The sequence below is a fragment of the Rana temporaria genome, chromosome 8 (assembly GCF_905171775.1).
Source record: "Rana temporaria chromosome 8, aRanTem1.1, whole genome shotgun sequence".
In the NCBI taxonomy this organism is placed as follows: Eukaryota; Metazoa; Chordata; class Amphibia; order Anura; family Ranidae; genus Rana; species Rana temporaria.
Window position 1 is genome coordinate 69,412,529 of NC_053496.1, and position 27,734 is coordinate 69,440,262.

At 44.2% G+C, this 27,734-nt stretch overlaps 1 protein-coding gene across 2 annotated transcripts in view; it reads right to left on the reverse strand.

Annotated features, from left to right (window-relative positions):
* The window catches only part of REEP3 (receptor accessory protein 3), a 173,451-nt gene extending 150,633 nt beyond the window's left edge, over positions 1 to 22,818 (reverse strand). The window contains exon 1 of one of the 2 annotated variants that reach the window (XM_040361983.1): positions 22,709 to 22,818. In XM_040361983.1, the coding sequence (XP_040217917.1) occupies positions 22,709 to 22,740 (32 nt within the window). In that variant the 5' untranslated portion in view covers positions 22,741 to 22,818. Of the gene's footprint in view, positions 1 to 22,605; positions 22,671 to 22,708 lie in introns of those variants that run through there. The other variant, XM_040361982.1, reaches the window with a different exon arrangement.
* Between the last annotated feature and the right edge of the window lie 4,916 nt (positions 22,819 to 27,734).

A 27,734-nucleotide genomic window follows, 5' to 3' on the forward strand; every position in this document is an offset into this window, starting at 1 on the left:
AAATATCTTTGTTGGGTAAACAAGTACTTCATGTGCTACATTACCCTGTCCTGGAACTACATTCTTTTGGAAGTGGCCATTTCTTAATAATGTGATGCGACTGAATGGCTGTATTCCATTTGCATATGTAACAACATTTCCTGACACATACTGTACAAGCTGCATTGCAGCAGAGCCACTCCTTTTAGATCTTCACATAAATTCCAGCGGTACTTGGTGTACTGGATGTGTATCAACAGCAGTTTCATATTTTCATATGTTTTTTCACTATGTGCAGATGGCACGCCAAGCTGATGGGATTTTCACCTATGCAAGAATTGCAGTAAGTAAGCCTAGGTACACATCAAAAAAAGGTACCCACTGTCAGGGAAAAAAATGTTTAGTAAGAGGATGGGGAGAAGGAAAGGTATGAGCAAAACTTTCATTCTCAAAGCGGAGTTCCATCCTGAAAAAAATCTTTCCACCAAAAATCTAAAAAAAAAAAATGTTACTTACCCTAAATAGCTGTTGCCATGCGGAAGTCCCAAATCTGCCTCTTCATTTCCGCGGTGGATTCTCTTCCTCCTCCTACACTCGGTTTCTTCGTTTGAATGGGGCGCGCTGCATTTTGGGAACTGTGTGTATCCCAGAAAGCAGCCGGCCCATTCACAAAGCGCCGCGCTGCTCGCACATGCGCAGTAAGAAACGGGCAGTGAAGCCGCACAGCTTCACTGCCTGTTTCCCTTACTGTGGATGGCAGTGCCTGGAGCTGCCAGGATCGAGGATCTGCCTCGGCGGGGGCTGACATCGCTGGCAAATAGGACATGTAAGTGTCCTTATTAAAAGTCAGCAGCTACAGTGTTAGCAGCTGCTGACTTTTAATTTTTTTTTTTTTTTTTTACCGGACCTCCGCTTTATGTGAAGGTCCGCTTCAAGTTGTGTTAACGTTTTTTTTTTTTTTTTTTCATTTTATGTAAAGGCTCAGTAAAGGCTTCACTTCCTGATCCCCTTACTGAAGATGGCGGTGGCAGCATCCGAGAGCCGAGGGATCGATCGGCTTCGGGTGCCGACATCGTGGGCGCCCTGGACAGGTAAGTGTCCTTATTTTAAAAGTCAGCAGCTGCTGACTGTTTAAAAAAAAATAAAAATTGGCGGACCTCCACTTTAAGTCTGCCAATGACATTTATAATCCAGTTCGTAAATCCAATTTTTTTTTTACAAAATTTGAGTTTTCTTTATTATTGCTCCTTTTGTAAACCCTACGTTTTTTTACTAGATTTCCTCAGCTTCACCTAGCCTATCAGTCTGTAAATAGAAGTCTACAGCACATTGTTCCTGGCTCCTAACCTTTTCGAACTGGTTCCTATATTTTGAAAAGGCTCGACCAGGTCTTCGTTAACCTGAAGGCACTATATTGGCTGGAATATGGGCTGGAAAATTGCAATGTCAGAAGTCTAGGTATGCCTCAATTCCAGACAAATTTTAAATGTTTTCCTTGCCGAATTGTCCTGAGCGTACACAATGCTTTACTGTTCTGCTTCTCGTGAAGGACAACTCCCCTGAGACTCATAATATACTATTTCCATCTGCTATACCTAATGGTATACCTCCACAGCTGGCTGCGAAACCCTTCTCTCCATACATCTGGGGATAGGTATTCTTTCACCCACCTCTTATAGTCAACTGAAGAACTCATTAATGTGCTGATGGAGGTCATTAGCCAAATAGATTTTTGTTCCTATCCAATCAATTTGATTTTGATCCTTCAGAATGACTGTCTGACCCTCAGCATTTTACAGGAATATAAACAAACGAGTTGTCTTATAAGGAGGAAACATTTTCCAACAGAGATCCTTCCATCCAGACCATCAACCATTCAAGTTCATTTTTAGAATAATAATCTATTAACCACTTTACCACTGGGCCAATTTTGGCACTTCTCTACTTCATTCGCTTCTGCGCACAAGATAACGGGGAAAGGGGCGTTTTGAAAAAAAAAAGATTTTTTAATTTTATTTTTATTTTACTTAATTCTTTTTATTTTTACACTTTTTTTTTTATCACTTTTATTCCTATTACAAGGAATGTAAACATCCCTTGTAATAGGAATCAGTGTGACAGGTCCTCTTTATGGAGAGATGTGGGGTCAATAAGACCCCACATCTCTCCTCCAGGCTTACAAACATGAAATCGGTGAAAAAAAAAATCACTGATCACATGCCGACAGCTGCGATTGCGACTTTGTTTACTTCCGGGTACCGGGCGTGACGTCATAACGTCGCGCCCGGGCCTCCGACGGTCATAGAGATGACTGGTGACCATCTGGTCACCAGTCATCTCTATGCTTTCCAGCACCGCCGACCGATTCGCTCTCCGGGCCCCCGATGGCACAGGAGAGCCCGGAGAAGCACCGGATGGCGGCGGGACGTCCCCTCCCGCTGCCTATAAGAATGATCAAGCGGCGGGATCGCAGGAGTGGGACTGCAGGTCTGCTCCCACAGCAAGCAGCTTGCTACAGGGGCAGACACAGAAGAGAAGGAGCCAAGCAGGAAAACCCCTGAAAAAAGGTTCAGGTTCCTCTATGCAATACCATTACACAGAATGGATGAGTATAAAAAAATTGTGTTTTAATTTTAAGAAAATGTTTAGAAATACTTTAAGCACTGGCCCCAACTCTTGTCAGCTAGAAGGTAGCAGTAAGAATTGACGACTTGACTTTGGCCACTCAGACATACAAAACGGGGGGTTATCTCACAAGGCAGGGGCCAACCGAATTGAGGGATGCGCAAAAGAATCAAACAAATTATCATCCTAAAAGTCCATAATCCTTTATTAGCGATAGTGATCTGACAACAAAAAGAACAGTGGTAGTCAATGCGTTTCAGGTACAGGATCCCCTTCTTCATATACATATATAGTTTCAATCTCAAACTTTTATAAAGTCTTCTACAAGACAGTCTTTCTTAAAGTATTTGTAACCCTAAAAAAAAAAAAGAGAGAGACTGTTCCCTTATAGCAGATTAAACAGAAGAGTGCTTGTTCTGTTTAATCTGCCCCTTTCTATGCTGCAAAAAAACTGGTCGATCCTGCCAGTGCCTGTGCCCCACTCTGTGTACTGATCACGATAATCAGGGCTGCTGAGCCCTGATTACCGTGGTCAGTTTACGTGCCTTCGTCATCCGCAGCTCTCCTCTCTCCCCTGCCTGTCAGCTCAGAGTCTGTGTCTCTGTCCCCCCCTCCTGCCACTATCAGTAGAAAATTCAACTTTAACAAATGTCACAGGCAGCCCCTCTATTTTATGCAGCCATAATGCTCTGTGTAAGTATTTTTTTTTAAACTATGCCCCTAAATACCTTCTTTCAGATAGCTTCAGGCTGGTCACGTGACTCCCAGCCGCTCTCCTCCCCCATCTACGGCTACAGTGGGAGGGGCTGAGCAGCCAGCACGGCAGTCACGTGACCTCCCCGCTGACGTCAGAGGGAGATCTCGGCCCCTCTCTTGCTGTATCCCTGGATCAGAGTGGGAGAGCGGACGGGGAGTCACATGATCGGCCTGAAGATCTCTGAACAAAAGGTATTTAGAGGCATCAATTAAAAAAAAATAAAAATACTTACATTGTGTGTTATGGCTGCATGTGACATTTTGTTTTAAGGTTACAAACACTTTAAGCACGAGTTCACATTATAATGCATGCGCATACACTTTTGTGTGTTAATGCACATTTTTGACAGTTTATTCATTTCAATGAGTTGCCAAATGCGTGGGAACACGGAAAAAGGTAAGGCAACTTTTAAAATCACGCCACACCAAACCACATGGCACAGCAGTACCATGCTGTTTGGTCGCCGCAAATACATGTGTGCTTTCTGGATGCGTTAGGTGCTAAAACAATTAATGACACCTGTGTGTATCTGCAGACAGCAGCGTTTACCTATGCATCATGGGAAATGCGCAAGGAAACGGGCCATGAGTGAAACAGCCATTTCAAAACAGGGACTGCCATTGGTAAATGCTTCTATTGTTACTGTATAATGAGAGAACTTTAGCATCAGACTCACACAAAAGAAAAAGAAATACTGCCAGTTTCCATCATTGTCTTTTTTGCACAGCAGATATGTGTAATATGGCATTCCAGTAAGGGGAGTTCCTTCCGTAAGAGGTTTATAAAACCACACATCTCCAAGTGATATAATTAGCTCATCTGTTTCTGCATGCCCGGTATCCAAGTGCTAACAGCCACCGAAGCACTGTTAGTTTAAGGAACAACACAACACATGTCTGAGGCATGAAAAGGAATACTGTTAACATGCTCAGACATATTCACTTCAGATTAAATCAAGAAAATCACATTTTGTGCTAGGAGATCTTTGGTAAGTACGTTTGGGACATTTGCTGTGTGAAGATAAATGACTTCTATTGATGCCTGTCCCACATTTGGCTGCTGCTCGCTTCAGTAAAGCATGCTATTTTATTCAGCACCCACAGTATTGAAGCGTTGAATGTCTGGGGCTGAGACTTGCATTTCCGGCTGTAGCACACTTATACTATATTGTCAAAAGTATTGGGACGCTTGCCTTTACACACACACATGAACTTTAATGGCATCCCAGTTAGGGCTGGGGAAAAAAGCGAGTTGGTAGGTCAAATTGATTCATACTTTTAAAAAAATCGATTTGTTCGATTTCTTTTTTCCCGGTGCGGTGCGGTGTCAGCTGCGGGCAGCAGTTTTTAGGCTTCGGCCTAGTCCGCGAGGCCGGACGCCATAGACTAGGCCGAAGCCGCGGTCTCGCTTAAGAACTCCTGCCTGCAGCTTCCCAGGACCGGCGCGGTGTCAGCGCTGGTCCCAGGGAAAAAAAAATATAACAAATCAATTTTTTGAAAATATGAATCGATTTGACCTACCAACTCGATTTTTAAATCAAATCGATTTTTTTCCCAGCCCTAACTGGGATGCCATTAAAGTTCATGTGCGTGTAAAGGCAGGCGTCCCAATACTTTTGACAATATAGTATAAGTGTGCTACAGTCGGAGGCCGGATGCCGCGGACTAGGCCGAAGCCGCGGCCTCGCCTAAAAACTCCTGCCTGCAGCTCCTCAGGACCGGCGCGGTGTCCATCAAAAAAAAAAACTCGAATCGTAAATCGAGTTTTCCCAGCTCTAATCCCAGTCTTAGTCAGTAGGGTTCAATATTGAGTTGGCCCACTCTTTGCAGCTATAAGAGCCCATTCACACCTAGGCGTTTTGTCGCCTGTAGTGTGACGCCCGCTGCCGCCCCGACACGCCAGAGGGATGATGTAACATTGCCCTCTATGGAGATGGTTCACATCTCCACGCCGAACGCCTGCCGCCTGAAAAAAAGTCCCGGACCTTTTTTTCAGGCATCTTTCGGCGTGCGGCATAGGAGATGTGAACCATCTCCATAGAGGGGGTGAAGGCTGCATTCACAATCGCTGCGTTTCGTCGCCGCGAATCGCGGTACAAAGCGCCGCTATTTGTCGGCGCAATTTGTGGGACAGAACAACGCGATTTAGTACGCCGAGGTGTGAATGCAGCCTAACAGCTTCAACTCTTTTTTCCTAAGCCTTGTGGACAGCCTTCCCAGAAGAGTTGAAGTTGTTAAAGCTGTAAAGGGTGGGCCAACTCAATATTAAACCCTATGAACTAAGACTGGGATGCCATTAACCTCTTCCCATCCCAGCCATAGTAATACTGAATGACGGCCGCAAGGTGGCTCTGCCATCCAAGGCTGCAGTCATATGACTCCCTCGGCTTCCCGGCCACTAGGGGGCGCGTGCGCATAAACACACAGATCCACATCCTGTCAGGGGAGAGGAGACAGATCATGTGTTCTTTGTATATAGGAACACTGATCGGTCACCTCCCCCAGTCATTTCCCTCCCCCCACAGTTAGAATCACTCCCTAGGTTAACACATTTAACAGCCAGGTGAGGACAGTTGTGGATCCCTGCACAGGTAAGTGGCCTTTTATTAAAAGTCAGCAGGTTCAGTATTTCTATCTGCTGAGTTCTCTTTTTTTCTCTGTACTTTTACCTGCAACTTTTTTTCAGTTAGTGACAGTCTCTTTAAAGCGGGGGTTCACCCTATCGACGGGAAAAAAATTATTTTTTTTATTTTACCTTAAAATCAGGCATTGTAGCGCGAGCTACAGTATGCCTGTCCCGAATTTTTTACCCCCGTACTCACCTTGTAGTCGTCCATCGAAGATACCGGGGAATGGGCATGCCTCTGGAGACGGAGGATGATTGACGGCCGGCTCTGGCGCGTCACTCTTCTCCGGAAATAGCGGAAATAGGCTTGGTCTTCACGACGCGTGCGCATAGCCTGTGCGCAGGCGCCGTGAAGAGCCGAGACCTACTCCGGCTGTCTTCGGGGAGAGTGACGTGCCAGGGCCGGCCGTCAATCATCCTCCCTCTCCATAGGCACGCCCATTCCCCGCGGGAGCCGAAATCTACGATGGACGACTACAAGGTGAGTACGGGGTTAAAAAAATCGGGACAGGCATACTGTAGCTCGCGCTACAATGCCTGTCTCGATGGTAACATCATGGGATTGTGGGTGAACTACCGCTTTAAGCCAGAAATATTTGTGTGCAGTATAAGAAGAAGCAAGGAAGATGCAATTGTATGGAGAGTGATGTCAATCCTCATATCAGTCAGGATTTAACAGCTGCCACGTTCCATACATAAGAAGAGATGTATCATTATCCTCCACAGCTGAGTCTGTGAAGTTAAAAATAGAAGGAGAGCTATACATTTCAATTCATTCCAAAAGAAAGGTGAAAAATGACCTGGAACCACTAGTCAAATAGCTACTGCATTTCCAAAAAAGCTAAAAATTATAACAAAACATTAAAGCAGGGGTCTCCAAAACTTTCTAAACAAAGGACCATTTTACTGTCCATCAGACTTTAGGGGGGCCAGGCTGTGACCATTGGGAGTATATAATACATGAGGCTTGTGGTCAGTGGGAGTATAAAAATACATAGCACCCATGTGGTCAGTAGGTGGAGTAATAGTGCCCCATAATTGGTATTAGCGGGTGGAATAATGCCCCTAATGATGGTGTCAGTGGAAGGAATAGTTCTCCATCGTTGGTGTCAGTAGAAGGAATAGTGCCCCATTGTTGGTGCCGGTGGGAGGAATAGTTCTCCATTATTGGTGTCAGTAGAAGGAATGTCATTGGGAAGAATATTGTCCTGTCATTGGGATCAGAGGAAGATGTTATGCCCTATCATTGGTGTCAGTGGGAGGAATAGTACCTTGTATCAGTGGAAGAAATAGTGTCTCAAGGGCCAGATAAAAGCAAGTTACCCACCACTGCACTGCACGATCTACGTCGGCAGAATGGCAGCGGTGGGCAAATGGACGTACCTGTACGTCCCCTTTAAGAAGCCGTGCGGCTCGATGTTTACCGGCGGCCTGCAATCGTGTCACAGAGCGGCAGGACAGTGATCTACTGCTCCCTGTGATCAGGAGCAGTGATCACTGTCATGTCACTTGTAGTCCAGCCCCCTCACAGTTAGAATCACTGCCTAGGACACACTTAACCCCTTCCTCGCCCCCTAGTGGTTAACCCCTTCCCTGCCAGTGTCATTTACATAGTAATCAGTGCATTTTTATAGCACTGATCGCTTTATAAATAAAAGATTGCCGCCATTACTAGTAAAAAAAAATAATAATAATAAAAATGGCATAAAACTATCCCCTATTTTGTAGACGCTATAACTTTTGCGAAAACCAATCAATATACGCTTATTGCGATTTTCTTTACCAAAAATATGTAGAAGAATACATATTGGCCTAGACTGAGGAAAAAAATAAATGTTATATATTTTTTGGGGATATTTATTATAGCAAAAAGTAAAAAATATTGTTTTTTTTTTTTCAAAATTGTCTCTCTTCTTTTGTTTATAGTGCAAAAAATAAAAACCGCAGAGGTGATCAAATACCACCAAAAGAAAGCTCTATTTGTGGGAAAAAATTACGTCAATTTTGTTTGGGTGCAACGTCGCACGACCGTGCAATTAAAGCGACGCAGTGCCGAATCGCAAAAAGTGCTCTGGTCAGGAAGGGGGTAAATTCTTCTGGGGCTGAAGTGGTTAAAGTGATAATAAACACTCAGTTGTTAAAGGGTAACTCCACTTTTGTGGCGAAAAAAAATAGCAGATAAAGAAAAAATAATATAGCGCATATAATTGCAACACTAATCATATTGTAATTGAATGCTATTAAAGATGACTTTTCCTTTTCAATCTGGAGCCACTGTAATTTTCTGAGAATGCATTGCAATATGACCACTTCCCAGAAACATAATTTCCTGCTTGTGTGATTGGCTCACCAATTTTCCCAGAAGTTCCTCATTAGTGCTCTGCAGCTGCACACCTGACAGATAATTATGAAACCACTCCCATTAGACCCACTCAGAACAGAGGCACAGACGAACACACATGGATTTCTTCAGAATAACAAAAGGTAGGAATCTGCAACAAAGTTTGTTATAATCCTTGCAATGTACATAGATCACCCAGAGGGGTATGTTTTTTGATCGATAAAAATGGAGTTACGCTTTAAGTATTTTCAGTAGCTGATTTATTAACCAAGGCCGGCCATTAAAGGAGCAAATTTATTTTCCTGCAACCACAGGTTGCAGGAAAGAAATTTGCTTGATTTGCCCATCAACACAGACAGTGTAGATGTGAGAATCCCTCCTGCTGGGCCATTGTCTTCTCCCAGTGAGGAGGGAGGGGGGGCAGTGGAAGCCGTCCCCTCTGGGAGAAGACAATGATTATCACTAAAGTAGCAGCTAGCAATAATCGCAAGAGAATTCAGCAGGCTGGTTGTACCCAAGTTGATGGACTGATCAACGTTTAGCCTGCCCACTAACAGTTCAAACTGTGTATGGTCAGGCTTAGGCCCCTTCCACACTGGTGTAGGAACCCGCCTTCTGACCTTTGACCTCTGGGGAGGTCCCTGTTCCAATTCCTGAGTCCTAGCCTTATTCTTCAATGGGAAACCCTAAGCCTAACCCTAACCCCTAACCCTAACCCCAACCTATTAAATCCTAAATAACTGTTTACACCACAGGTGCGCTGCGCTTTGAAAAGTCCTTCATGCTGTATCTTTAGTGCAGTTTTTCAAAGGCGCATGAAAAAGCACTTTTTATTGTAAGTCAATGGGAATGCATCAAAATTGCATCAGTGTGAAAGTGACCTTAAGCTGCACAGAAATGCATCAGTATGAAAGGGATCATGCTGAATACGCAGCTTCTTTATCTTTTAATCCTTGCCTATGTTCCAGTTTAAATTGGTGCTATAACCGCTGCCCCATGTTTCCTGTTTCAAGGTGGCTCCTTTCTCTTACAGCGTCCTATGGAGCCATCTTTGCATGCAGAGGCTACAGTTGTGTCTCCCTACACTGTGTGCATCAATAGAAACATACAGCACTGTAGCAAAAGATGGCATGGCATTCCACGCTCCTCCCCCACCCTTCTCCCAACAGACTGTCTGACGACTGCACTATCCCCCCGGTAACTTTTTCCTGTGAAGACTGGAAGTTCAGGGAAGCAGCACGAGAGAGCAGGAGCCAACAGCATTTACAGTTCAAGTGGTGGGGTAAAATATGTAACAAATAGTTTACCGGTGAATGTTTATTTTAGGCTCCATGCACACTGAAGCTGATAAACTGCAGTTTATTGGCGTTTTGGCTTTTTTTTTTAAAGCCCATAAACTGAACTCTATGTTGGCCTATGTGAACTCTATGTTAATGAGCTTTGGAGTTTATTGTTTTTTTTCTGAACGCCCGAAATTTGCGTTCAAAGTGCAGTTTTTGGCAGGAAAAAACGCTCAAAAACGCAGAAAAACGCTCAAAAACGCAAGTGCCATCGTTTTTTTGCGGTTTTTAATCCATTGAAAAAAAAAAAGTAAAAAATAAATAAATAAATAAAAAAAGCTACACTGAAAAACGCTGATTAACCTCCCTGGCGGTATGATTCTGTCTGGAATTACATACCAAAAGCGGTACAATTATTTTGCAAGGAAATTAGCGTTTTATACTGTAGGCCTGTAATTCTTAGGAATAACTCACTTAAATCTGACCAAGCAAGAGTCTTGTAGGCATCCCGGGTATGATTTTTTTTTTTTAAAACAAAATTATAAATTATAATATAATAAATAATTATAAATAATTATAACAAATAATAATATAATTATAATAAAAATTATTCAATAATGTAATCAACTCAAAATCACTGAAATTTGCTCAGTTGCAGAATTGTTGCTGTCATTATTTTTTTTTTTTTATGACGAATTTCCCCGCAAATCGCTATCGCACAATTCTGCAAGTGATTATAATTTATTATCGCTGTTTTCTAGCTGATCTAAAACCATTTTTGACATAAAGGGACACTTTTGGACAATCTACAGTTTTTAGGCAGAAAGAACATTTTTTATTATATAAAAGTACATGCAGGGCACTGGGCAGACCACTAGGGACAAGGGGGGTGTGTATTTTTTACATACAGTACTGTAATCTATAAGATTACAGTATACTGTATGTAAAGTGTTTGTTTACTTTTTTGAATTTGACGCCGTTCTCCGCCCCCGTGCGTCGTAACTTCGCAGGGAACGGAGATCAGCGGCACACGGGGAGACTGTGAATCGAGTGAGGAGGTCCCGCTCGCTCACACAGCGGGGTGGCATCGCTGGATCCAGGGACAAGGTGAGTAACTTGCCTGTGGATCCAGCGAAAGGTAAGCCACGCCGCTGAACGTCCACCCCGAGCGTGACTCGGGGATACCGATCTTAGCATTGAAAACCAACCCCGAGTCACGCTCGGGTTTACCGTCAGGGGGGTTAAAGCTATTGCAAAAACGCTAAAAAACTTTGAAAGGCTCCCTGCAAAGCTACTGGCGTTTTTTTATAGCTTTTATCAGCTTCAGTGTGCTTGGAGCCTTATTGTGCTCAATGTGATAAACTAAAAAAAATGATTGCTACAATAAATGAGCTATTTAGCTATCTCCAGAACAGAATTCAAAGGACATATAAACTCTACATAAACCCAGTGAATAATATATATTACGAAGCAGGTTAGTACTTGCAACATTCCACATACCAAGCCAGAAGTAAACATTACATAACCTACCTGTGTCTGATCAGAAAAAGTTTGAAGCAAACAAAGGTGACAACGAGAACTTGTCTAGCAAGGTATTGTAAAATGAGCGCCATTAATACAAGCCGCAAAACAAGACAGATGAGCCCAGGTCATAAGATTTATTTATTATAGATGGCGGATAACAGGCCTGTCACTAAGGAGCGGACGTCTCAGAATTTATGACAGCAGATGACACATCTACCCAGCCCTGTTATAAACATCACTGCCAAACCCAAGGTGATATTTTTTTTTTACCTGACTCAGAATACATTTGAAATTGATTGTTTATAAAGAAAGCACTGTTCCCTCATCTGTGAGGTAAAAGAAAACACCCTTAACCACTTACGGACCGCCCACCATCGTTATACGTTGCACTTTGAAGAGGGATATCGTTGTTATCGTAGCAGCTAACTACCATAACCCCCGGTATCGTCTTCTTTAGCGGGCGGTCCGCTTTCAGATAAAAGTGGTCTCAGCAGCGGATTCGCTTACTGGAGCCGCCGTCATCGCACGCGACTCGCACGGCAGTTCACACTGCCATATGTGAACTGCTGGGGAGTGTCAATACATTGTTAAAGGGGTTGTAAAGAGAATATTTTTTTTGTCATACTTACCTCCACTGTGCAGCTCATTTTGCACAAAGTGGACCCGATCCACGTCTTCTGGGGTCCCTCGCGGCTGTCTCTGGTCCTGCCCGCAAGAACTTTCCACCTTTATGCTAGCTCGCATGGTGGTAAGTTCTTGCGGGCGCGCTCCTGTGATACAGCCAGCAGCTATAGCCGCTAACTGTATCACTCGGGCCCGCCCCCCAGTGCGCCGTGTCATTGGATGTGATTGACAGCAGCTTGAGCCAATGGCTGCGCTGCTTTCAATCCATCCACTCTAGCCAATCAACGACCAGGCTGAGCGGCGAAGAGGACATCGGGGGCGAGCGCCGCAGGTGAACAGGCTCAGGTAAGTAAAACGGGGGGCTAGGGGGGCTGGTATTGTCGGATGTTTTTTCACCTTAATGCATAGGATGCATTAAGGTGAAAAAACATGTACCTTTAGTGTCCCTTTAATGACACCCCCATTTCAGTTTGCATATCACACTGCGAACTGTCAGTTTGGACATGAATCGGATCGTATAGGTGTGAACACCAATGCGAACCGATTCTGGTGCGGACCAAAAAAAGGGTCCTGTGCGAGTTTAGTCCGAATGCGGTGCAATTTCAGCCATACTATCTGTATGGCTGAAATCACACCGCACGGACATCGCATGTGATTTTCACTGCAGTGCAAATCACATGCGATCTCACACAGCACACCAGTGTGAACTGGCCCTTATTGATGGGAAGATGGCCAGCCATCTCTATACCATTGCAGGGTGGAAGCAACGTCAAAACGTCACTTCCGCCCATTGCTCTTAAAGCGCTTGTAAACCCTGAAAAAAAATAAAAAACACCTGCAAGACAAAGCCATAATGAGCTAGTATGACTAGCATACTAGCTCATTATGCATTACTTGCCTTTAATCTAGGCTTACCTGTAGGTGTAACTTCCTGGGGGGGGGGGGGGGGTTACAACCACATTAAAGAGACTTTTATTTTTTTCATACGACATTTTTCTTTATTGCATTTTACGGTAAATATGAGATCTGAGGTCTTTTTGACCCCATATATCATATTTAAGAGGTCCTGTCATGCTTTTCTATTACAAGGGATATTTACATTCCTTGTAATAGGAATGTAAGTGACCCACAAATGTATTTATTTTCTTAAACTGTGTTTAAAGAGCCCCGTCCCATTCATAAACTGAAGCAGTGTAAACCTGTTTTTTGATGCTCAGTGACAGTTATAAATGAACAGTGATCACTGATTCTGTGCATTTGGAAAAGGAAGGAGCTGGTTAATGACATATTTACCAGCTCCTTCCTCTGCTCTCCATTCTGACAGATCAAGGATAGAGCGCGGAGGGGGGCCAAGGAACACAGAGGGGGACCAGAGAACAGAGAAGGACCAGAGAGCATGGAGGGGGAACGAGGAGCACAGAGGAGGACCAAGCAGCACGGAGGGAAACCGAGGAGCATAGAGGGGGTCCGGACCATGAAGGGGGACTGGAGCATGGAGGGGGACCGGAGCATGGAGGGGGACCGGAGAATGGAGGGGGACCGGAGAATGGAGGGGGACCGGAGAATGGAGGGGGACCGGAGAATGGAGGGGGACCGGGGCATGGAGGGGGACCGGAGCATGGAGGGGGACCGGAGCATAGAGGGGGAGCGGAGCATAGAGGGGGACCGGAGCATGGAGGGGGACCGGAGCATGGAGGGGGACCGGAGCATGGAGGGGGACCGGAGCATGGAGGGGGACCGGAGCATAGAGGGGGACCGGAGCATAGAGGGGGACCGGAGCATAGAGGGGGACCGGAGCATGGAGGGGGACCGGAGCATAGAGGGGGACCGGAGCATAGAGGGGGACCGGAGCATGGAGGGGGACCGGAGCATGGAGGGGGACCAGAGCATGGAGGGGGACCAGAGCATGGAGGGGGACCAGAGCATGGAGGGGGAGCGAGGATCACGGAGGGGGACCGAGGAGCATGGAGGGGGACCAGAGCATGGAGGGGGACCAGAGCATGGAGGGGGACCAGAGCATGGAGGGGGAGCGAGGATCACGGAGGGGGACCGAGGAGCATGGAGGGGGACCAGAAGAGCACCGAGGGAGACTGAAGGAGGATATGGGGGATAGTCAGGGGTGATCTGTGCAGCGTTGGGGAGGAGTTACAACCATGATCTCCCTGTATAGATTTCAATTAAGCAGATGAAAGCCGTGGGAGGGAGACGAGAAGAAGTGTCTGTCAGCTGCTTAATTAAAATCTATACAGGAAGATCGTGGTTGTAACTCCTCCCCAGCGCCGCACTGTCACCCCTGACTGTCCAGGTATCAGATTAGGCAACAGAGCATTTGCCCTAGTACTAGTACTCGGGCAAATGATTTGTATCGGCACCAATATCGATACTAGTATCAGAATTCGGTGAAACTCTCTTTCAATTGATAGGCTACAATCACCTCTAGTTTCAATTGACTACAAATAATTGGAAAAACAGCCAAGAATGAGACTCTCCCAAAAAATCTTAAAAACAATACAAACCTTAAAAAGACCAAGGGAACTCAACTAATATTTGAATGCAGTGAAATAGCAACACAGAGGGGATTTACTAAGTCTGGAGCCTGCAAAGTCTGGCTGCATAGAAACCAATCAGCTTCCAGTTTTTATTGTCAAAGCTAAATTGAACAACCTGAAGTTAGAAGCTGATTGGCTACCATGTGCAGCTGCACCCGATTCTGAGTGCATCAGTTTTAGTAAATCTCTCCCATAGTAAAATCTGAAACGTTTAGAACCCTCATTCCTGCTCTGACCACAACTTGTACACAAAACATTTTCATTTTTTTTCTGATCCTAACTTAGCTTAGTATATTTAGACAATGTGTACATAAGCTTATATGAGATGTTTGTATTTCTACTAATAATGGGAAAAAGAAGTGTGGTCAATACCTATATAGGCCGACTATGCCTAAGGCTCCATTCACACTTGTACGACTTGTCATGCAACTCTGTCTTGTGACTGTAAAGCAGCCGCGAGTCATGTGACCGGCCTGAAGACAGCTCAAAATTTGAATTTAGAATGCTCGTTTTTTAAAACGACTTTGAGAGTGTGCTATGCCAGCCTCTAATAGAGGGGCGGGCTGGCAGTGACAATTTGACTTATTTTTTTTCAAGAATAGCGACGGGGGGCGGAGCAGAGACAGAGAATGAGATGACAAGCCGCCAACTGTCAAATGACGTCCACAAGGTGGCTCTGCCATCCTGGGTGGATGTCATATGGCGTCCTCGGGCCTCCCCACCGCTAGGGGGTGCGCGTCCCGCGGGTGCCGATGCGCGTGCCTGGCGGCCGCGATGTCCGCCATGTACCCGCGATCGGCAGTTACAGAGACAGGGACGTGGATCTTTGTGTGTAAACGCAGAGATCCACGTCCTGTCAGGGAAAGGAGACTGATAGTGTGTCCCTTGTACATAGGGACATCGATCGGTCACCTTTCCCAGTCAGTCCCCTCCCCCTAAAGTTAGAATCACTCCCTAGGGAACACATTTAACCCCTTTATCGCCCCCTAGTGTTAATCCCTTCCCTAACAGTCACATTTATACAGTAATCGGTGCATATTTATAACACTGTTCGGCAGAATAAATGTGAATGGTCCCAAAATAGTGTCAAAAGTGTCCGATCTGTCCACCACAATATCGCAGTCCTGACAAAAATCGCAGATAACCGTCATTACTAGTAAAAAAGAAATAATAAAAATGTCATAACTCTATCCCCTATTTTGTAGGCGCTATAACTTTTGTGCAAACCAATCAATATACGTATCGGCCAAAACTGAGGGGGAAAAAAAGTTTTTTTTTTTTGTAAATTGGATATTTATTATAGCAAAAAAAAATTATATATATATTTTTATTTTTTCAAAATTGTCAGTCTTTTTTTGGTTTATAGCACCAAAAATAAAACCCACAGAGATGATCAAATACCACCAAAAAAAAGCTCTATTTGTGGGGAAAAAAAGGACGTCAATTTTGTTAGGGAGCCACGTTGCACGACCGCGCAATTGTCATTCAAAGCGTGACAGTGCTGAAAGCTGAAAATTGGCCTGGGCAGGGAGGGGTTCGAAAATGTCCGGTATTGAAGTGGTTAATTGAGCTTTGATCAAAAAAAAAACTTGGAAGCTGATTGGTTTCTTTCACAGAGCTGCACCAGATTTTGCACTCTCTAGCTTTAATAAATGAACCCCACTGTTCCCCAACAATCAGAGCGAGTGAACTAGACCCTCACACTCCAATACTATACAACTCTTTCGGCTGGCAACCTTTTGTGGTGCGATTTTAATGTAAAAAAAAAAAAAACTGGCGGATAGACTAACCCAAGTCTGTGCACGGGATCAAATGAGCAGATCAGGAGAACTTTTGATGAAGCAAATTTCTGGATTATTAACTTTTTTCTATTTCTGACTTTACAGTTGCGGTGTCCTGTGAACATTAAAGCGAAGGTTCACCCTCAAAATTAACTTTCTATCTATGCTATCTGCAGCCTTAATAAAGGCTTGTAGCGGTGTAATTTTTTTTTTAATCTGTACACTTACCTGTCTTCAGCCTCACTTCCGGGTCTTCTTCCTTGCGGGGAGTGGGCGTGTCGCTCCTTTTCCCCCGACGGGGAGCTCTGCGTAATGTCTCCTGGGAGTGAGTGTTGATCCTCCCAGGAGACGATTGACGTGTGGGTAAAGCGCGTCATCGCCTTCCGAAAATATCCGATGGGGACTCGGCTCTTTGCGGCGCTATACGGCACCTGCCGTGTAGAGCTGACTGCGCAGGCGCCGTAAAGTGCCGAGTCACATCTCGGATATTTTCAGAAGGCGTGACGCGCTTTACCCGCACGTCAATCATCTAGGCCTCGTCTTAGGAACGCCTACTCCCCGGGGGAGCGAGAACCCGGAAGCCGGGTGAAAAGAACGAAAAAAAACGTAAGTACAGCGGGGAAAAAAAAAAATCCAGCATACTGTTGATGTCAGCAGTATGCTGGAAGTAAAGGTATATAGATGTTTTAGGGTGAACCCCCGCTTTAACTGCAGATCACTGATTGGTTTAATTTGTTTCATGACGTTGCTAGAAATAGATTTGTGACAGGTCTACCGTCTGTGTACACCTGACTCAACCACTAAGAGAACAGCTGGGAACTATTCATGGTCCACAAGGACAACTAATTCTGACCCCATGTGGGGTAAAGAAAGGGTCACATAGAACTTCACACCTGTCATGTGCAAACAGCAGACTATCTCAACCAGGGTTCCTTCAGACATTGTCAGGGGCTCTTTAAGCAGTGAGCAGTAATACATCATCTCCGATCTACATTGAGCATCAATTTAAAGCTGAACTTCAGTTTTTTTTTGTATAGTTACATAAGTCCAGCTTGGACCAATGTACATACACATATTCCATACCTGGAGGATACATGGAGAAGCACTATAGTAAATGCCACTACTACAGCGATCCTTGCTCCTTTCCCGATCCTATGCCAAGCGGTTGCCCTGCTGCATAGTAACTAACTACATGGGAGTTGCTCACTCAGCGTGGGCACCATTCAGGGAGTGCTTTGCATTTTTACAATCAATTTAAAGTATTCTCTGATTGGACCAGGTGGAGAGTTGGGGTGGTGACGCCACCATCACTCACAAAATCACCACCTGATTTAAGCTGGCCATAGATGGTTCATTTGTTTTCTTCAGCCTGTTGAACAGATTCCTCCCTCCACACAAACGAGGTGGGTGGAGAAAACCCCTCCGCCGAGACATTGTATTCTTAGGCTGGGTTCACACTACGGTTTTCCCGTCCGTCAGCCGCATACGATTTATATGAAAAAACGTATGCGGCTGAAACGGACGGGAACGTATGGCACCGCACATATGTACGTTTTCCATTGACATTAATGTTAAAGGAAAACGTATGCGGTTGCCATACTGTTTTAAAAACGACCGCAAAACCGTGGTTGAACGCGGTTTTGCGGACGTTTAAAAAACGTTTTGCCAGCAAATCGTACGCACCCGGATGCATCTGAGTGCATACGATTTGCAATGCATTCTCTATCTATACGTTTTCCCGTCCGGGCCCGTACGTTTTCAATACTGAAATCGTATGCGGCTGACGGACGGGAAAACCGTAGTGTGAACCCAGCCTTAGAGTGGAACCTGGCACTTTCAGAATACACTGATCAGCGGCTGCAGCTGCAAAACCCTTAAGACATTTGTTTGCTGCTCTGACTCAACTACGCCTGGGGCTTTCAAGTCGAGTGATCCCTACCTCTAGGGTTGCTCCCCAATTTGTTGAAAGCTGCCAAATCTAAGCCATTAGGCTCATGTGAATTTCTATTTCTACTGTCTACAGATCTATATCCAAAACCGCAATTCTACTTTTTCCAAAAAATCACCAAGCACCAGCACTGCCACATTAGAGGATCTGGAGCCAGTCAAAGGCCCCATTCATACTTGTGAATGGGGTAGTTAGAAACGACATGTGGGACCCAGCAGAGGTTCCTGGTGATCATGATCATGAGTGATTATATATGTGAGCGGCCACAATTAGCTGTGGGAACTGTCAGCCTCCTATTGCTTTCAATGGAGCTGCCACCCACAGCTTACTGCCAGGAATCTCCCGCATGTAATCACTAACGGCCCTATTCACAAGTGTGAACGGGGCCAAATCCATACCTGACTAATAGATCTTTCTCTTTTCTCCAATACAAGGGGAAGCACAGGTGCCTTCTAAGTGTAGCTGTATAGAAAGAATTTATTACAGATGAAATAAGAACTGCTCACAAGTGTAGTTTAAAATCAGACATGTGCAGTAGTAGCTCATGGCACTGTGTGTCCTTGGCAACGCAATCTGGGGGGTCCACAAGGGACGTTGTCATCTGTCGAGCTTTGCGGGTGGCTGGCGGAACGCAGTTGCAGAATGGGGATAATGTCACTTCCCAGATGCAACAAAGGACGTATCGGTATCGGCAACGCGTTTGCGGAGCATGTGCTCCTTCTTCAGGGCATAATGGAGCCACTTGTCTCTTTTCTCCAAGGCCAAACAGAGTGGCAAGAGAGTGAAAAGAGGAAAAATATGCTCTTCTGGGAGCTTGGCTGGTAATTGAACATGTTGCTTTGTTTTCCATTAACAAAGCACAGGCTCCCTTTGAATTGTCGTATCCAAATATTGACTCTTTCAAATCTTCAAGTCCATGAATTGTAAGTGAACGCATCCCGAAGAAATGTCCATTGCCTTGAATATATATGAAATGCATGACACTACATGTGCTCATCAGTGAAGATGAAAGAAGCCAAGCATAGATGCATCCCTAGTCCTCCTCTATTAATAACCTGTAACCACTAACACCATGCAAACTAATCTACTGTACTACATCATCACTACTTCTAAGCAGCTGTCAACTTCAAGGCAAGTGTCCAGCAACAAATGACACCTATCACATTTGAAACAACTGATTTACACATTTTAGGAACACCACTTTACAAAAAGGAGGCCAAAAAAGTAAAATAAAGGACCAACAAAGTTTTAAACAGTGTGAACTCTGCAAGGCATTAGTAAACATAGAAACTCTAAATACATGTTATGGGTGTGTGATGATAGCAATACAATATCAACTGAGATAAAACATAAACGTTAAGGCAAATACAACAGAAAGTTACAAGCTGTCCTTAGAGTTACATAAACAAACATCCAAAAGCCTCTATCATTCATAAGATGAACTTTTAATTTATCCGTTTTAAGAGTAGCTCTACTAGTCTGAAGGATAGGAGTGAGTTACTAACTTTCTGTTCCCTTAGCTTAGTAAATGTGGTGAAAATTCACTTTGCAAGAAATACCCAATCACATGCAAAATTTTTAAAAACATATTTTTTTTTTTTTTTTTTTAACCACTTAAAGTGGAGTTTCCATACCAAAATAGTTTTTTTCATTATTGTGCTCATTAGATCTAAAAAAGAAAAAAACTATTTTTTTTACTCATCTGGAAATGCCTGTTTTTATAACAACTATGCTGAGCGGCGGCGGATTGTAAAATAGTAAGTGACCGGATTTATATTATAAAAACGCAGGATGAAAGGACATACATTTAAAAAATGCTAATTGTGGTTGGAACCCCGCTTTAAGCCCCGCTGCACGCAGATATACGTCCTCTTTTTGAAAAAGGGATATCTCGGTAACGGCAGCAGCTGCTGCCACAACCAAGTTATCCACCTCTTCAGGCAACGGGGCTATAAGCGATAATGGTGGTCTGCGTGGCGAATTCACCGCGAGATTATCGTTATCGGTGACGGAAGAGGGGCCCCCCCTGACGCTCTCTCGCGCCCTCCGCCGCTTACCGGAGCCGTCGGCAGCGGCGGAGGCGATCAGGTCCTGTGTCCTGCTTGCCATGGATGCGAGTGAGGGCAAGATGGCCCCCACCCGTCTCCATAGCATAGCAGGGCGGAAGCGACGTCAAAACGTCACTTCTGCCCATGCTAAAGGCAGATGGATTCCAGGAAGTATATGCTACACAAATCATCTACCCTTTCTCAAGATGACCATAGCCAGAAATGCTAATTGATTGTTTTTCACTGTAATTTCTCAGCAAAATAAGCATGGAGACATGGATGGATGGGGAAGTTTGCTTTGAATATTAAAAATGAATTAAATAGTTTTCATTTGTGGTGCTTAGATGCAGTGTAGTTCCGCTTCAAAGCTGCCATACACAGCAGTTGAACTGGCCAAAAAAAGCGAGCCATGGGTGCCCTTGTTGGCACCACCTAGCATGACAAAGTTGACTAAGCCAAGCCAAGAAGCCAGATGGTGGGCCGCACAGCATCTAATCAGATGTAGTAATTCTTCTGGTATTCTGAAAACTATTGGAGCCAGTTGTTAATGGACAGCCAGCAGGAGAGATTCCCTCATCCACAGATGAACAGCTAAAGTGTGAATGGAAAAATCAGCTAGATTCCCTTTATTCAGCCTACAGTTGCTGCCTCAACCCCTCCAGTGTCAAGTGCCTTCTGGTCAGTGAGGTCGCCCATTGTAGTGGCATGCCAATAAAGAAGGCATAGAATGGGACATGGTCAAGAATCAACTTTCTAGTTGGTGTAGGCTTTGATAAAACTGGAGGAATCTTCTACTGTCCCTGGTAACAATGCTTGCGACTGGTAGAAGTTTGATTTAAAAACACAGTAGAACATGGAATGTTATGTGATGATTCAGCTAATTACATAGACATTGGTACTGTCCAGCCCACTCTTTAATAGGCCATAGAGCAAAATAAATGATGGCCTTGGTTGACCATTCACAGTTAGGCCTCCACATGTGGGTTGGAGATCCACACTGCAGACACCTCCACTGCCAACTTATCTGGGGGAAGAGTAATAGACACCAAACAAGGTTTTCCAACGTGCCTAGTTGCCATTTGTCCAGATGAGCTGCTGGTGGCATTTTCCATAGACATCAGGTCACCATCCACGCCAGTCAAATGTCTATGGCAGCTGTTCTCAACGCTGTGATGTCTCGTATACACAACCGGTTTTCCCGTTGGGAAAACTGCCATGACAGCTTTTGGCCGGGAAAACTAGCTGTGTGTATGCTCACCGTAGAAAACTTGTTGCACAAGTGGCTCCTCGCCCAGCAGGCCCCGACCTATAAAAACCAGCCCACAAATCTCATCCTCCGATGACGGGACACATAAAAGTGATAAAAATAAGCTTTATATAACATGCCACCTCCATGCCATCATCGGGAACAATCTGTGCTTTACGGGGAATGAGGAACATCCACAAATACCATCATCATTAACTCTCTACTGTCCTCACTCATCATCATACAAGAAGTTACACATCTGCAACATTGTTACTACACAGAGATAACACAGAGAGAGAGGTATATATAGAAGTATATATATAGGCATATAGAAGTATAGAGAGGTATATATAGAGGTATATAGAAGTATATAGAGGTATATATAGAGGAATATATAGAGGTGTATATATAGATATATAGAAGTATATATAGGTATATAGAAGTTAAAAAAAGTATATACAGGTATATAGAAGTATATAGAAGTATATATAAAAGTATATATAGATGTATATAGAGAGGTATATAGAAGTATATATAGAGGTATATAGAAGTATATAGAGGAATATATAGAAGTATATATAGAGGTATATAGAGGTATATAGAAGTATATATAGAGGTATATAGAAGTATATATAGCGGTATAAAGAAGTATATAGAGGTATATAGAAGTATATATAGCAGTATATAGAAGTATATAGAGGTATATAGAAGTATATATAGAGGTATATAGAGGTATATAGAAGTATATAGAGGTATATAGAAGTATATATAGAGGTATATAGAAGTATATAGAAATATATATAGAGGTATATAGAAGTATATAGAGGAATATATAGAAGTATATATAGAGGTATATATAGAGGTATATAGAAGTATATAGAAATATATATAGAGGTATATATAGAGGTATATAGAGGAATATAGAGGAATATATAGAAGTATATATAGAGGTATATAGAAGTATATATAGAGGTATAAAGAAGTATATAGAAGTATATATAGAAGACGTATATAGAGGAATATATAGAAGTATATAGAGGTATATAGAAGTATATATAGAGGTATATAGAAATATATATAGAGGTATATAGAAGTATATAGAGGTATATAGAAGTATATATAGAAATATATATAGAGGTATATAGAGGAATATATAGAAGTATATAGAGGTATATAGAAGTATATATAGAGATATATAGAAATATATATAGAGGTATATAGAGGTATATAGAGGAATATATAGAGCTATGCAAGGAAAACATAGTCAGTGATCATTACCTATATACAAGTATATAAGGTGAGGGAGGGCCTCCATCATCCACAGACATACAATGCCCGGGATGCTGGCACCCTCCAGTAAGGAGAATGTGGGATGACTTACACCACGGCCTTAGAAATGATCCACGACACCATCTTGCTGGCAGAGCTGGCACCGCCCGGGATCTAGCCTGGTAGAGGTGCCCCCCTCCCCCCACCGAGCACCGGAGAGTCCTCCCCCTGCTCGTGTCACCGTGCCCCCCTTCCCTCCCCCAGGTGTCCTCGTTGTTGGTCCCGGGGAACTCTCACTACGTCACCCGCCCCACTCCCCAATTCTCCGGCTTGGAAGGAGGAAAATAGGGAACGGCGAAAGCCCCGCCCCTCTGCGCCCTTCCGAGCTCACCGATTGGCTGTGGGCGGAGTTCCTGGCCCTGTGCCCTGGCAGCGCAGTGCAGGGAGGGCGGGCTGTGCGGGGTGACAGGTGAGATGAGCACCGGCGTATAGGAGAGCGGAGGATGGAGGGCACAGGGTGGCAGCCTCACTGATCACTAAGGAGTGCTGCCACCCCTCCCAGATGGATATTTAATGGCACAGCCAAATCTTTACTGGCTTTTCCACACATTATAGTTTTAAGTGCAAATTTCAATATTTTGCTTACAAACATGGACAATATGCAATTAGCAATGTGATTAAATATGAGGGCCAGTACATACCACATGCAGTCCATGAGTCCAATGCATGGAGTGTGTTCGAGTTCCAGGGAAAACAAGTAGAACGCGTTGCATTTTCCCTTCACTGGACTGTACTGGAGCACGCATGTCGTTATTTAACCACTTCAGCCCCTGAAGATTTCCCCCCCTTAAAGCGGAGTTCCAGCCTTTTACTGTTTATTAAAAGTCAGCAGCTACAAAAAGTGTAGCTGCTGAATTTTAATAAACAGACACTTACCTGCTCCATGGTCCAGCGACGCGGCTGCCCGGAGCTCCGCTCCTCTCCACCCTCGCCGGCGTTTCCATTCATAGTGTGGACACCCGGCCGGGACAGCTTTTGGCTTCACGGCCGGGCACTCACTGCGCGAGTCGCGCTGCGCTCTATGAGTGGACAGGCGATCTCCTGAGACCTGTCACGTGTCCCAGGAGATCGCCTAAAGGGAGGGGCCATCCAAGGCGAGAGGAGGAGTCGCTTAGGCAGTCCCTGGGTGGAAGTAGGAAGTGGGACAGGAAGTCCCACTCCTACTGAAGCCCCCATTCCCCCCCCCCCCCCAAAATTACATGCCAAATGTGGCATGTAAGGGGGGCGAGGAGTGCTTAAAGCGGAACTCCACTTTAATGACCAGGCCATTTTTTGCGATACGACAATGCCTCAATTTAACATAAATTTGACGATTGTGTGGTTATGCGACGCTGTACCCAAAAAAAAAAAATTTCCCCACAAACAGAGCTTTCTTTTGGTGGTATTTGATCACCTGTGCATTTTTTATTTTTTGCGCAATAAACAAAAAAAGACTGTCAATTTTGAAAAAAAAAATAATATTTTTTACTTTTTGCTATAATACATATCAAAAGAAATACATTTAGAAAAACAAATTTCTTCATCAGTTTAGGCCGATATGTATGCTTCTACATATTTTTGGTAAAATAAAAATCGCAAAATAAACGTATATTGATTGGTTTACGCCAAAGTTATACTGCTGGATTCACGTTGGGCGGCGTATTTTTGAGCCGGCGTAGCGTATCTGCCGGGCCTTTAGCCGAAGATCCCCGCTGCGCATGCGCCGCTGCAGTCAGCGGTGCATTGTGAGGGGAATATCTACTAAACCGTACAGGTTTAGGAGATATCCTTTATTTATTTATTTTTTATTTATTTTTTTGGTTTAAAAAAAAAATTTTTTTTTTTTTTCATAAACAAGTACAGAATATTAGACATGTACAAATTGCAGAATATACACACCATATAAAGCATACCTTAAAGGGGTGGTTCACCCTAAAAACTACTTTTTCTTATTCCACTGCCCCCCCACATTACAATACGATTAAGGCTCTTATTATTTTTTTCATGCTGTACATACCTTAGTACAGCATATTCACCCGTGCATCCGGGTTGCGAGTCCCGCGGGAGTGGGCGTTCCTCACATGCTGGTGATTGACGTTTTGCCCAAAAACGAGCTCCCCCCGTCGCGTAAGCCGCGTCACGGTTGGCGAAAGGAGCCGAACGGCGAGTCGGCGCTATACTGCACATGTGCATCGCCGTTCGGCTCCTTTCGCCAATCGTGACGCGGCTTACGCGACGGGGGGAGCTCGTTTTTGGGCAAAACGTCAATCGCACACATGTTAGGAACGCCCACTCCCGCGGGACTCGCAACCCGGATGCACGGGTGAATATGCTGTACTAAGGTATGTACAGCATGAAAAAAATAATAAGAGCCTTAATCGTATTGTAATGTGGGGGGGCAGTGTAATAAGAAAAAGTAGTTTTTAGGGTGAACCACCCCTTTAAAAGGAAAATATAAGCGACATATAAATATTTATGAAGTCAATAGAGGATAAAGGTAAGGAAAGGATGAGGGAGGGGAGTGGAAGAAGGGAGAGAAAGGAGAGGAGAAAAAAAAAATCTAGAAGAGAGGGAAAATATATGGATTTCAATGGATAAAAAACCCCTATCGAGATTGAAAAAGAAGGGGAGTCTGGAGAGGGTGAAATAAAACAATCTTATAATGAAGTATTCTTTAATGAATGAAATTCAGTGGAACTTTTGAAAGATAACCAGCATGCCCATTTTTCATAAAAGGTCTTAGGTGAATCTTTGGATTGAGAAATAAGTTCTTCCATTTCGGCCATGTACCCAATTTTAATAAACCAATCCGAAATGGTAGGAGGTGAAGACTGTGTCCATCTAATGGGTATACAGAGTTTGGCGGCATTGATTAGGTGAAACATCAACGATTTTTTAGAAATGTACTGAGGTAGCGAAGAGTGGTGTAGCAAATATTGGGCAGCAGTGAAGTCAGGGGTATATGTTGTAATGTGAGAAATTAATCGATGGACTTCCTTCCAGAAGGGTTTGATCAGATCACATTCCCACTATATGTGTAAGAGTGTGCCCTGAGCACGGTTACAACGCCAACATAATGGTGAAATGTTCGCATTATATCCTTTATACTTACAGGTAAGCATTATTATAGGCCTACCTGTAAGTGAAAGTTAAAGCGGGGGTTCACCCTAAAAAAAAAAAAAATTCTACCATGCCATCCAGCATACTAGCGCGAGCTACAGTATGCCTTTATTTATTTATTTTGCGCCGTACTCACAGTTTAATCCCTTAGTTAAGTTTCAGAGTAGGCGTTCCTATGCAGAGGGGTACATGATTGACGGCCGGCTATGGCGCGTCACGCTTGCCGAAAATAGCCAAAATAGGACTTGGCTCTTCACGGCGCCTGCGCAGTCAGCTCCTAGTCTGTGCCCAGGCGCCGTATAGCGCCGGGAAGCGTGACGCGCCATAGCCGGCCGTCAATCATCTTCCCCTCTGCATAGGAACGTCTATTCCCCGCAGGGAGTCCGAAACTTAACTAAGGGATTAAACTGTGAGTATGGCGCAAAAAAAATAAATAAAGGCATACTGTAGCTCACGCTAGTATGCTGGATGGCATGGTAGAAACTTGTTTTTTAGGGTGAACCACCGCTTTAAGGACATGTGAGTTCCAGTGCGTTTTTGGTGCATTCCGTTGCATTTTTTATGCGTTTTACTGCGTTCCAGTACAGTCCAGTGCAGGGAAAATGAAGCATGTTCCACTCTTTTTTTCTGGAACTGGAACTGCAAGCACTGGTGTGAACTTTGCCATTGAAAACCATATAACCTATATTCCATGCATTTTTGACGCAGAAAAAAAACCACACTGAACTGCATGTGGTGCGAACTGGCCCTTAACCACTTCAATACTGGACACTTATACACCTTCCTGCCTAGACCAATTTCCAGCTTTCAGCGCTGTCACAATATGAATGACAATTGCGCGGTTATGCGACGCTGTACCCAAACAACATTTTTATCATTTTTTCCCAACAAATAGAGATTTCCTTTCATTGCTATTTGATCACCACTGGGGTTTTTATTTTTTGAGCTACAAATAAAAAAGGACCGAAAATTTTGGGGATAATACGTTTTTCTTACTTCCTGTTACAAAATGTTGTAAATAAGTATGTTTTCTCCTTCACTGATGAGCACTGATGAGACAGTACTGATTGGCACTGATGATGAGGCACTTATATGCAGCACTGATAAGCAGCACAGATGGGCAACAGTAGTTGGCACCGATGGGCACTGATAGCTGCCACTGATAGGCAACACTGATGGGCACTAATAGGTGGCACTAATGGACACTTATAGGCGTCCAGCCACAGCACACAGAGGAGGTGATCAACTGGTTCACCGAAACCATGCCATCTACCTCCTCCTAGGCACAGTGCAACCATTATTCAGCCAGCATTACCAATGTACCATCTTCCTCCTGCTCCACAATTCCTGTCATACCCTTGCAATCCAGCCACAAGTGGTCACGATGATCTGCAAACAGGAAGATTATAGCTATGCAGAAGTCTTTTTTCTCTAAGATAGGACTGGCAGTGACAAAGGGAGGAAAGAGAGTTGAACATAGCAAGACAGCATTGTTGTTAGCAGCCCGGCCCCTAATCTCCATGTGGGGCGCCGGACGCATAGCGTTCTACTTTTTTTTTTTGCAAAGCACAAATCTGGAGGCTCTAATTGGATTCATAAAGGATGGGCTCATGTCCTGAGACCGGATTGGTAGGAGAAGAAGCGACTGGTCTGGCCAGGAGGAGAATCCGGGGGAAGCCAGCCTGGGATCCGGATGGGGTAAGTACAGGGGCTGGCGAGCGGGCTTGCTAGCAATGCTGGCGAGCAGGGCTGGCGGGGGGGGGGGGAGTACCAGCCACCACTGGTTGTTAGAGCTCCAAAAAGACACTACACTCCAGATAGTGGAAAGTTTATGTGAGGGCTGAAGCTACAAACAGGGCTTTGTATTTACACAACAATATTTGAGGGATGAAGCTCAAATGGGTGGTATAAATACTTTTTTTACCATTGAAAATTAGCACTGGCTAATTTTTACCCATCCATACCTGGGGGCTTGAGCT